The following is a 13,766-nucleotide window of genomic DNA, read 5'->3' on the forward strand; positions in this document are numbered from 1 at the left end:
CCTGGTCAGTAAAAGTGATTTTTGGATAGACCACGCTTGCGTGGAGAGGGGAGATCACGTCACTTCCGTTCCTGTACACTCGTCGATACTTGGGGCAGCCATTCTAGAGAATGGCGAATCAACGACTGTCTGATCTCTTTTAAGCGGAGCTTGAGGTAATATGAACAAAACCTATGGTAAGGTAAGTATTTAAATATCTAAAATATTTAGATTTTAATAATTTCATATAAACATACTGAGGAAGTATGTGATACAATGAATTTGGTTTTCTGTGCTTATTTTAAAATGATAAATGTATATATGAAGTACGTGAATATGCTCATAAATATTCCAGTTAAGCATGCTAAGAAACACACATTGGGATGCTAATAATGTTACACTCCTCCTGTCATATTTCTCCATGAGTGCTCAACAGGTATGGGGATACATATATATGATAACACCTGGATCTACAAGCTGAGTGATGATGTTTTGTGTGTAGTTCAAGGAGGAGGTGGAGCGAGGTGACACAGGCTTCTGTCTCCCGTACAGGATGGAGAACGGCAAGATTGAAGACTCCAGCACAGGCAACTCCTACTCCATCAAGTGAGTCCACTGTCATCTGTATAATGATGACAAGTAACGGTTGATGCTATATTCATTAGCATGACACATTTAGTATGTACCAGTGGATATGAGAAAGGTTTGAGTCTGGTGCATGTGTTCTAACATGGGACATATATTTGTGTTGATATGACTTTGTTGAGACAACGTCCACAACTCAGCATGCTTCAGTATGATCGGTTGTGTTGATTTGCTGACAGTTGTCCTCTACTAGTTAGCATTACAGACTGAGTCCAGAGCAGTCGATGGTTGCATGGTGTTTATGGGGAGGCTCTTACTAAAGTTGTGAAAGTTTCAGTCCCATGTATACTTGGCTCAGAATCTTATACATACTTACAAATTGATTATCAGCCCAGATAAGGCCGATTGTTGATCATCCTATTATCCAAAGGTTTGTTAAATTTATTGAGAAAGATTTGAAGGTAAACTTTATTACCTTTGTACAAATGGAACCGTCTTCCGGTAAACCTTGAATCTGCCTCTTCACTTGAATCTTTCAAGTCAAAATTAAAGACTGTTCTCTTCTCCCAGGCTTTCCCTTGCTAAGCGCACAGAGCATAGGACTGTGAATGATGCGCTATAGAAATCATGAATTATTATTATTATTATTATTATCATTATTACAAGTGTATATGTGACATGTCAGGGGAACATGGTGATGGCAGTGGATGGTATGTACAATCAGCTGAATGAGCTCAGTACAAGTGTATATGTGACATGTCAGGGGAACATGGTGATGGCAGTGGATGGTATGTACAATCAGCTGAATGAGCTCAGTACAAGTGTATATGTGACATGTCAGGGGAACATGGCGATGGCAGTGGATGGTATGTACAATCAGCTGAATGAGCTCAGTACAAGTGTATATGTGACATGTCAGGGGGAACATGGCGATGGCAGTGGATGGTATGTACAATCAGCTGAATGAGCTCAGTACAAGTGTATATGTGACATGTCAGGGGAACATGGCGATGGCAGTGGATGGTATGTACAATCAGCTGAATGAGCTCAGTACAAGTGTATATGTGACATGTCAGGGGAACATGGCGATGGCAGTGGGATGGTATGTACAATCAGCTGAATGAGCTCAGTACAAGTGTATATGTGACATGTCAGGGGAACATGGCGATGGCAGTGGATGGTATGTACAATCAGCTGAATGAGCTCAGTACAAGTGTATATGTGACATGTCAGGGGAACATGGCGATGGCAGTGGATGGTATGTACAATCAGCTGAATGAGCTCAGTACAAGTGTATATGTGACATGTCAGGGAACATGGCGATGGCAGTGGATGGTATGTACAATCAGCTGAATGAGCTCAGTACAAGTGTATATGTGACATGTCAGGGGAACATGGCGATGGCAGTGGATGGTATGTACAATCAGCTGAATGAGCTCAGTACAAGTGTATATGTGACATGTCAGGGGAACATGGCGATGGCAGTGGATGGTATGTACAATCAGCTGAATGAGCTCAGTACAAGTATATATGTGACATGTCAGGGGAACATGGCGATGGCAGTGGATGGTATGTACAATCAGCTGAATGAGCTCAGTACAAGTGTATGTGACATGTCAGGGGAACATGGCGATGGCAGTGGATGGTATGTACAATCAGCTGAATGAGCTCAGTACAAGTGTATATGTGACATGTCAGGGGAACATGGTGATGGCAGTGGATGGTATGTACAATCAGCTGAATGAGCTCAGTACAAGTGTATATGTGACATGTCAGGGAACATGGCGATGGCAGTGGATGGTATGTACAATCAGCTGAATGAGCTCAGTACAAGTGTATATGTGACATGTCAGGGGAACATGGTGATGGCAGTGGATGGTATGTACAATCAGCTGAATGAGCTCAGTACAAGTGTATATGTGACATGTCAGGGGAACATGGTGATGGCAGTGGATGGTATGTACAATCAGCTGAATGAGCTCAGTACAAGTGTATATGTGACATGTCAGGGGAACATGGTGATGGCAGTGGATGGTATGTACAATCAGCTGAATGAGCTCAGTACAAGTGTATATGTGACATGTCAGGGGAACATGGTGATGGCAGTGGATGGTATGTACAATCAGCTGAATGAGCTCAGTACAAGTGTATATGTGACATGTCAGGGGAACATGGTGATGGCAGTGGATGGTATGTACAATCAGCTGAATGAGCTCGAAGTACAAGTGTATATGTGACATGTCAGGGGGAACATGGTGATGGCAGTGGATGGTATGTACAATCAGCTGAATGAGCTCAGTACAAGTGTATATGTGACATGTCAGGGGAACATGGTGATGGCAGTGGATGGTATGTACAATCAGCTGAATGAGCTCAGTACAAGTGTATATGTGACATGTCAGGGGAACATGGTGATGGCAGTGGATGGTATGTACAATCAGCTGAATGAGCTCAGTACAAGTGTATATGTGACATGTCAGGGGAACATGGTGATGGCAGTGGATGGTATGTACAATCAGCTGAATGAGCTCAGTACAAGTGTATATGTGACATGTCAGGGGAACATGGTGATGGCAGTGGATGGTATGTACAATCAGCTGAATGAGCTCCAGGTACAAGTGTATATGTGACATGTCAGGGGAACATGGTGATGGCAGTGGATGGTATGTACAATCAGCTGAATGAGCTCAGTACAAGTGTATATGTGACATGTCAGGGGAACATGGTGATGGCAGTGGATGGTATGTACAATCAGCTGAATGAGCTCAGTACAAGTGTATATGTGACATGTCAGGGGAACATGGTGATGGCAGTGGATGGTATGTACAATCAGCTGAATGAGCTCAGTACAAGTGTATATGTGACATGTCAGGGGAACATGGTGATGGCAGTGGATGGTATGTACAATCAGCTGAATGAGCTCAGTACAAGTGTATATGTGACATGTCAGGGGAACATGGCGATGGCAGTGGATGGTATGTACAATCAGCTGAATGAGCTCAGTACAAGTGTATATGTGACATGTCAGGGGAACATGGCGATGGCAGTGGATGGTATGTACAATCAGCTGAATGAGCTCAGTGACAAGAACATGGCGATGTATATGTGACATGTCAGCTCAGTACACATGGTGACATGTCGATGGCATGGCGATGGATGGTATGTACAATCAGCTGAATAGGCTCAGTACAAGTGTATATGTGACATGTCAGGGAACATGGCGATGGCAGTGGATGGTATGTACAATCAGCTGAATGAGCTCAGTACAAGTGTATATGTGACATGTCAGGGGAACATGGCGATGGCAGTGGATGGTATGTACAATCAGCTGAATGAGCTCAGTACAAAGTGTATATGTGACATGTCAGGGGAACATGGCGATGGCAGTGGATGGTATGTACAATCAGCTGAATGAGCTCAGTACAAGTGTATATGTGACATGTCAGGGGAACATGGCGATGGCAGTGGATGGTATGTACAATCAGCTGAATGAGCTCAGTACAAGTGTATATGTGACATGTCAGGGGAACATGGTGATGGCAGTGGATGGTATGTACAATCAGCTGAATGAGCTCAGTACAAGTGTATATGTGACATGTCAGGGGAACATGGTGATGGCAGTGGATGGTATGTACAATCAGCTGAATGAGCTCAGTACAAGTGTATATGTGACATGTCAGGGGAACATGGCGATGGCAGTGGATGGTATGTACAATCAGCTGAATGAGCTCAGTACAAGTGTATATGTGACATGTCAGGGGAACATGGCGATGGCAGTGGATGGTATGTACAATCAGCTGAATGAGCTCAGTACAAGTGTATATGTGACATGTCAGGGGAACATGGCGATGGCAGTGGATGGTATGTACAATCAGCTGAATGAGCTCAGTACAAAGTGTATATGTGACATGTCAGGGGAACATGGCGATGGCAGTGGATGCGCCAATCAGGTATGTACAATCAGCTGAATGAGCTCAGTACAAGTGTATATGTGACATGTCAGGGGAACATGGCGATGGCAGTGGATGGTATGTACAATCAGCTGAATGAGCTCAGTACAAGTGTATATGTGACATGTCAGGGGAACATGGCGATGGCAGTGGATGGTATGTACAATCAGCTGAATGAGCTCAGTACAAGTGAATGAGCTATATGTGACATGTCAGGGGAACATGGCGATGGCAGTGGATGGTATGTACAATCAGCTGAATGAGCTCAGTACAAGTGTATATGTGACATGTCAGGGGAACATGGTGATGGCAGTGGATGGTATGTACAATCAGCTGAATGAGCTCAGTACAAGTGTATATGTGACATGTCAGGGGAACATGGTGATGGCAGTGGATGGTATGTACAATCAGCTGAATGAGCTCAGTACAAGTGTATATGTGACATGTCAGGGGAACATGGTGATGGCAGTGGATGGTATGTACAATCAGCTGAATGAGCTCAGTACAAGTGTATATGTGACATGTCAGGGGAACATGGTGATGGCAGTGGATGGTATGTACAATCAGCTGAATGAGCTCAGTACAAGTGTATATGTGACATGTCAGGGGAACATGGTGATGGCAGTGGATGGTATGTACAATCAGCTGAATGAGCTCAGTACAAGTGTATATGTGACATGTCAGGGGAACATGGTGATGGCAGTGGATGGTATGTACAATCAGCTGAATGAGCTCAGTACAAGTGTATATGTGACATGTCAGGGGAACATGGTGATGGCAGTGGATGGTATGTACAATCAGCTGAATGAGCTCAGTACAAGTGTATATGTGACATGTCAGGGGAACATGGTGATGGCAGTGGATGGTATGTACAATCAGCTGAATGAGCTCAGTACAAGTGTATATGTGACATGTCAGGGGAACATGGTGATGGCAGTGGATGGTATGTACAATCAGCTGAATGAGCTCAGTACAAGCTGTACATGCTTCATGTCTGTTTGCAGGATACAGTTCAACTCCGAGGAGCAGTGGACAAAGGCTCTCAAGTTTATGCTGACCAACCTCAAGTGGGGGCTGGCCTGGGTGTCCTCCCAGTTTGCCAATAAATAGATACGTGTACATCACAGTTGATGTCTAGCAGCAGTACATTAACACAACAACATGTCACTGATGTAGCAGATATGTTTACAGGCGGACATGTTATTCAACACATTCAGCAATCATGTGTCCATGTGATGATTTCCTCACATAATGAAAATTACTTTGACAACTTCTTGAGAGGTCTGCCTGTGGATATCAGTGTTTTACTTTCAAGGTTTCAGATTTCATGGAGGTATGTTCCACAATACGACACGTGAAAAGTTTAGGTATTAATTGAAGGAGGTAACTCTAGGGGTGTTAATGATTTTGCACTACTTGAAGCTGTATGGATGAAATATAGATATGTTTATGAGACTTTGTGAGTATTATGTTTACTTATCAGTAGTTGAGTGCTGTTGCTGTAGGAACATATAGGGCGACATGCAATACAGTGAATGGTGATATTTGAGTCTGTGTTTGATACGTTCTATACCATATTGTTAACACAAGTGTATGATATTTATTGCAACCTACATTATGTATGTTATCAGCCTGTTCAGTGCTTGTTGGTTTCACATGTTTGAAGTTAAACCATGAAAACCATTGACTGATTGTAGAACATATGACATGTGCGTCAGTACCAAGAGGCCATGGAAAGCCTCTTGCAGTTTGTGTCTCTGTCAGTTCCTTGGCTGTAGATCTGTACATCCATTAACCTCCTGTGAGATATAGCCAGATGGTAAATAAATTGTTTGCTTCAACTGAGAGATCACTAGTTTAGAATGTTTTTCACAGAATATATATACTCTGTAGAAGCCACATGGTGACACAAGGTCCAGTGAGATGAAACTCCATGTAACTGACAATGACCAAGTTTCATCACCCTCAGCATGGGCCAGTGAGGCCACATGGTGACACAAGGTCCAGTGAGATGAAACTCCATGTAACTGACAATGACCTAGTTTCATCACTCTCAGCATGGGCCAGTGAGGCCACATGGTGACACAAGGTCCAGTGAGATGAAACTCCATGTAACTGACAATGACCAAGTTTCATAAGCCCCTCAGCATGGGCCAGTGAGGCCACATGGTGACACAATGTCCAGTGAGATGAAACTCCATGTAACTGACAATGACCTAGTTTCATCACTCTCAGCATGGGCCAGTGAGGCCACATGGTGACACAAGGTCCAGTGAGATGAAACTCCATGTAACTGACAATGACCTAGTTTCATCACTCTCAGCATGGGCCAGTGAGGCCACATGGTGACACAAGGTCCAGTGAGATGAAACTCCATGTAACTGACAATGACCAAGTTTATCACCCACAGCATGGGCCAGTGAGGCCACATGGTGACACAAGGTCCAGTGAGATGAAACTCCATGTAACTGACAATGACCAAGTTTATCACCCACAGCATGGGCCAGTGAGGCCATTTGCTAAGACGTTCTTGACTCATATGTAAATGATGTCCCACATATGAACATTTGCAGGATTGCCCCTGCCTTAAAAACTGTGGGAACATAGCTGTTGGCTGTTTATACACAGGTCTGTTTATGTTTTCGAACAAAACTACTAAACCATTTAATATTTATTGTTGAAACTTGCTATCCAGATCAGTCTAGTGGTCAACTGGTGCCTTTTGACGATTTTGGATTATTATTATAATTTTTGTTGTCGTTTTTGTGACCGTCAGTTAGATCATACTGAAAATAAATGTAGTCCTTGTTTCTGGAGCATAACTCAAAAACTGTTTAGTATTTCTGGATGAAACTTTCTATACCGATCAGTCTAGTAGGTAGGAGGTGCCTTTTGAGGATTGGAGATGTTGAAAAACACTGAACGGCATTATGATCTTGGGGGACATGTCACCCCCTCATGATGCTTGTTCTTCAGTGTTCCTGTCAAAATGACATTGATCATATGAGGTGCACACTCAGTCCACATATCTAACATACTGACAGTGTTTACCCTTAGTGAAGTTGATTGATCATCCCTGTCATAGCTGGAGTATGTGTATCGCTGTGATAGTTGTCAGTACACGTATACATATATATTAATCTTTTCATGCCATCATTTGAATAAAGAACTTTGTTTCACTGTCAACTTGTGGGATAAAATACAACTAATGAATCTTGAGGCATTATCATGATTATTTCATTTTTCTTTTATTTCAACATGAAAAGCTGATATGGTGTTCAAACCTTGTGATAATTTACTTTGATTCTTAAAGAAGCTGTATGAAGAACTTCTGTATATATAGAGAAATGGAGCGTGTAGATAAGCTTTGCCAGGTGTGTGTGTACATGTGTGAGAGAGAGAATGTGTGGGGTGGAGTTGGGGGTAAGTAAGTGGCATGCCTTTGCCTGCAATATTCTGTGTAATGTAGTATATATATTCATTATGAGAGATAATTATTTCAAAGTGTACTGAACGTAGTACATATACAAACTGATATCCTGGTTTGATAAAACAATACTATAATTATAACTGTGATTACAAATTCAAGTTTCAATATTCATTGGTAGTGAATCCTATTTGTTTTATAGATTTAAGAGAAATATACTTAAGCGATCTGTAACCCTCGTGTTGATGAAAACAGTACAGAGAGTAGGACATTAAGTCTCAAGTCAAATCATATTGATTTGGTAGCCCCATGTACCATTCCTAACCCAGGTCAAGTTCTTGCAGTTTACGGCGAGTGGGGACGAATGCCTCATGCGTCCTCGCAAATGCTCACCCCTGTACGTTCATCATAGCATGGCCATTACGAAACACACTGACAATAATCCCTACAGCTGAGTTTCATAGCAGGGTATAAGGGCACACTGATATTGACGCACCACTCAAACAGGTCACTGCTATAATGTACGAAGAACACTTTACGTGTCTTTAGACAAACTTTCTCGAAAACAAAGCACTACTTTTTGATCCCAACTTCTGAAGTATTGGGTTGGAGTGCAGTGTGACAGGGAGAATAGAAGACGTAGCTGTAGATTATCCCTGGTGTGACAACGTTTCAGGTTGATGCAAGGGAAGCGCGGATCTGCCTTCTAACCATGTCTCACATTGGTTCATTCGCAGGAAGGCGACTTTTTAGTTTTAGCTTTTCGCACGAAGGCGAAACACGGTACCCTTCGATGTTTAGTGTTGTTACAGTAATGTTTATGTAAGGGCTTACCGGGGGATTAGCGTTAGGATGGCGACCAAATTTGTAATTATTTCGGGGTCTTCCCACTTACCCAACTCCTATTGTTTCAGTATAAGAAATCACTGGGTGTGATAATCCCCTTTAATCCCTTATTTTGTTCCCTGTGAAATAGTATCCGGGACCAAATGAGATAAAATACTACTACTTTTGACTCAATGTTTGGCTATATTTATTAATTATATACACAAGTTATCCAGTTATACAAGTTATCCATTTTTACAACTTAATACAACATCAACATCATATCACATATTACATCTATATTTCACAGCACAGCTTTCACACTTAATATCCAGTTAAATGTGATACTGAGTCAATGTATGACATGACAGTTCTAGCACCAGTTGTTAGTTCGCTCTTGTACATTTCCAAGGCATGGTTCAGTTCAACATATACACCTGGAACTTAATTAAGCACCCCCTATTTTCTGGATGATGAGAAACAAAACTTGCTGTAACTTTCTCACTATTGCAAAGATAGTGGAACCTTAGCTATTGTGAAACATACGATCTATTGGCAAATGAAAAACAAGACAATGATTCCAATTCGTGTTGTTTTAATAGCGTAACCAATGTGATTTGGTCACTATTGATTTTTGATGAAAATAGTCACTGAACAAGTATGGTCGTAGCATTGTCAATGGCTGACTATTACAAGAAATGATGCACAAGGAATGTCACATGCTAACATCTGATGCGTCTGGCATCAGTATCGGGTGTATCCCCCACGTGCTTGGATGACAGCTTGAATCCTTCTCCTCATGCTACTGGTAAACCTTCTGATACGATCAAGTGGCAATTGCCGCCATTCTTCATGCAAAGCAGCTTCCAGCTGTGCAAGATTCTGAGAGAGGGTTCTCTCAACCTCACACGGCGTCCAAGAAAGTCCCAGATGTGCTCCAAAGGATTCAAATCGAGGCTCATTGCTGGCCAAGGTAATGCCATGATAGCCTCATTCTGGAGATGTGCGGTCACAGCACGTGAACGATGCGGCCTGGCGGTGTCGTCCATGAATATCGGGTGAGTAGCCAACGGATGGTTGTCAAAGTGAGGCACGACAACTGGATGGAGAATATCCCGGATGTACTGCTGACCATTAAGATGTCCTCGGACAGTCACCATTTGAAGTTTACAGTAGTGTGAAAGACAAACCCAGATCATAACCGATCCTCCACCATGAGGAACAGTAGGGTGGATATTCCTGGGCACGTAAGCAGTGTTTTTATGCCCCACACTCCCATTCGACCATCTGTAACATGGAGAAGGAACCTGCTCTCATCTGACCAGTGGACCCTCCTCCATGTCCTCAGGTTCCACTGCCGACGGGCCATACACCACTCCAGACGTCGTCTCTTAAGGAGATCAGACAGAGCAGGACGTTTGATGACTCTTCTGAACCTCATACCAAGTGCCCTAAGGCGATTTCTGACGGTTCTGGTGGATAATTGTCTGTAGGGTAACCACAGGCGCTTCAAACCCGAACTTGTGGCAAAGGGTTCTCGCATTACCAGACGTGCCAGGCTGCGATCATCACGGGCCGTTGTCTTCCTGGGTTGTCCAGGCCTTGAACGATCTCTCACATCTCCTGTCATCTGATGTTTCGGACAAGTCGGCTGATGACCGAGTGACTCAAGCCCAGTTGTCGTCCAATAGCTTTGAAGGACATGCCTGTTGCATATATGCCTACAATTTGCCACCTGAGTGCTTCAGAAAGTCATCTCGCCATTTCAGTATTTATTAATGGAGACAGTTACAAATTTGTCTGCTTTTATACCCATAAATTGCATATCAGAGAAACTGAATTTTGGGAAAAGTGTGGGTTGTATGCTTCACGTGCACAAGGGATGCGTTGTGACGAGTGCAAAGGAACTGAAACACCTTTTTAGACTACTAGAGATGTGTTGTAATACAGAGATACTATTCATGTTTAACGATGGTTAACAGTTGCTCTACTATCATGAAATATATCAGGGGGTGCTTAATTAAGTTCCAGGTGTATATTTTCTCTTCCTAGGTGGACGTCTGGCACCGTTTCTTTGCTGTAGAACGTATGCCTCTACCCAGGCTTGCTCCTTCTTAAAAAAGTTGGAGTGACTTTCGGCAAACACATCACTCACTTTACGATGCCACCCTTCTACATGATTTGTTGTCCTAGGACCTTCCATTCTGAAATGGTTCCACATTTCGCGGCCATGATCACTTTCCACCCTCCTGTTCTTGATACTAAACTTACAGCCCCTGTAGACCAGGTACTGACTGCCACGTCCATTGGGAATGAAACGAGTGTTTACTTAAACGTTTGCCATAGTGCAATGGAGAAACAAGGAAATCTCCATACTTTATAATACTTGTCATTGGCATAGTTCACTCAATTAAAATTCAATTTGTAACAAATGGTATGAATATAGTTCACTTAGTTTGTCTTGTGAACTATATGTTCACCGGTGGTCATGAGATTGCTCTTCTTGGCCCTGATTGGAGTGCTGGGTGAACTTATGTCACAACCAAAGCAGGGGTAACAAATTCACCCTGCACAATCACTGACCCGTAACTGTTAATCTCTTTTAATCCCCCCAGCAAGTTGGGTAAGTGGGAATGAGCCCAAATTTCTACGTGACCACAGTTCATGGGTGGTTCATGCTGAAACTGATTTCTTGAACAGTTTTTGCCGAACTGTTATTTACAATTGATTGGTTATCATAAGAATTGTGAGTTCGTATCAATCAACCAACCAGGAACATCTCTGCCTAGTTCTCCCTGCAATGCCAAAGCCCTAAAAGAAGCAAGACTAGATTTCCCCTAGAATCTCCCAACTCAATAGGGCGCCTTTTCAGTTTAAATGGGTTTATTTGTTACTATCAATAGTATATAAATTCAGGGACTAAGCATTAGTGTATCCCCGGAGCTGCCCTGTGATGTTGCACAAACGATGCAGGTGTCGTTACGTGTGTGTCATAATTATAGCAGGTGGGAACACCAAACACTTCTGTGTTCAACATAACTCTGTCAGCTATGTTTGTGCTTCGCTACAACAGAGACCATATGATAGATCTTTATTATGGCCTCTGGCTACAATAAATTCTACATGTGCGTTTAGTTAAGTAGTTTAGTCACTTATTGTCTGACAAGTGGTAAAACGTAGATATGAGTGAGGGGTTGTAATCTTTACAGCATCGAGTAGCACCACTCACTAAGGTGGGATCTGTCAACTAATGTGCCCTCCACACAGCCAGCACAGTGATGTTCCCAGAGATACGATCCTATTTAAGTATTGAAATTATTTTTTTCACCTTTCTTTTGTTGACAACAAAATGTAAAAATATATGTCTTCCACACAAATATCTATTGTCGTTGCCCCTTCAGCAACAATAAATAATTGTTTACAATATAAATCACAAACAACCAACGTCATTGCATTATTCTCAAAAGAAACGTCAGTAAAATATGTTTTGAAACACTTCTCTCGGTTGGCAGGCGAAGGATGCTGGTTCTGATTGTACTGTCACTTCCTTCAGTACCCTCAAGCTGTCTCGCGTGTAAAACCTAGTTCAAGCTATTATGAATCAAATATTGTTGTGTCCAAACCTGAATCTATGCTAAAGAACAAAACCAGTTGAGTAGACCGACTGGTTGAAGAGCAACACCAAAAACACCAAAACACCAACAGATCCTCACTTTCACTATTGCCGGACAATGTGTTCTACTTCTACTGATACTGGAGTCCACAGTCAACGACTTCAGGCCTGTATATGTCCGTGGTGAAGCCTTCAGGCAAATGGATTACTAACATGCAGATTGTTATATATATCTTGACTGGGCTTTACACTTCAAGTATGCAAACTATTGCTTGTTGAAATGATCATGCTGAGTTGCACCAAAGAATGACTGTACAAATACTATCCCTTTGACAACAGATCTAATCGCCGGACTGCAGGCATTCACAACGGGGCTTGTGCTGCGTAGGCCATCTGACTATATTCCCTTTCACACATCTTGACCAAGTCACAGAGCATCAAAGAATCAGAACAACATTGCTGTCGAGACTGTCTATATGTGTCTATGTTACAGCCGCTCTGGGAGTTTCACACGTACCAGGTATATATGTGTCTATGTTACAGCCGCTCTGGGAGTTTCACACGTACCAGGTCTATATGTGTCTATGTTACAACCGCTCTGGGAGTTTCACACGTACCAGGTATATATGTGTCTATGTTACAACCGCTCTAGGAGTTTCACACGTAACAGGTATATAGGTGTCTATGTTACGGCCGCTCTGGGAGTTTCACACGTACCAGGTATATATGTGTCTATGTTACAGCCGCTCTAGGAGTTTCACACGTACCAGGTATATATGTCTATGTTACAGCCGCTCTGGGAGTTTCACACGTACCAGGTATATATGTGTCTATGTTACAGCCGCTCTGGGAGTTTCACACGTACCAGGTCTATATGTGTCTATGTTACAGCCGCTCTGGGAGTTTCACACGTACCAGGTATATATGTGTCTATGTTACAGCCGCTCTGGGAGTTTCACACGTACCAGGTATATATGTGTCTATGTTACAGCCGCTCTGGGAGTTTCACGCGTACCAGGTATATATGTGTCTATGTTACAGCCGCTCTGGGAGTTTCACACGTACCAGGTATATATGTGTCTATGTTACAGCCGCTCTGGGAGTTTCACACGTACCAGGTATATATGTGTCTATGTTACAGCCGCTCTGGGAGTTTCACACGTACCAGGTATATATGTGTCTATGTTACAGCCGCTCTGGGAGTTTCACACGTACCAGGTATATATGTGTCTATGTTACAGCCGCTCTAGGAGTTTCACACGTACCAGGTATATATGTGTCTATGTTACAGCCGCTCTGGGAGTTTCACACGTACCAGGTATATATGTGTCTATGTTACAGCCGCTCTGGGAGTTTCACACGTACCAGGTATATATGTGTCTATGTT

At 42.7% G+C, this 13,766-nt stretch overlaps 1 protein-coding gene across 1 annotated transcript in view; it reads left to right on the forward strand.

Annotated features, from left to right (window-relative positions):
- The window catches only part of LOC124253225 (beclin-1-like), a 32,379-nt gene extending 26,018 nt beyond the window's left edge, over positions 1-6,361 (forward strand). The window contains exons 15-16 of the mRNA XM_046686947.1: positions 482-585; positions 5,519-6,361. Of these exons, the coding sequence (XP_046542903.1) occupies positions 482-585; positions 5,519-5,624 (210 nt within the window). The 3' untranslated portion in view covers positions 5,625-6,361. The remainder of the gene's footprint in view (positions 1-481; positions 586-5,518) is intronic.
- Positions 6,362-13,766: the final 7,405 nt, after the last annotated feature.

Source organism: Haliotis rubra, unplaced genomic scaffold (genome assembly GCF_003918875.1).
Source record: "Haliotis rubra isolate DU_JTF1 unplaced genomic scaffold, ASM391887v1 Scf536, whole genome shotgun sequence".
Lineage (NCBI taxonomy): Eukaryota > Metazoa > Mollusca > Gastropoda > Lepetellida > Haliotidae > Haliotis > Haliotis rubra.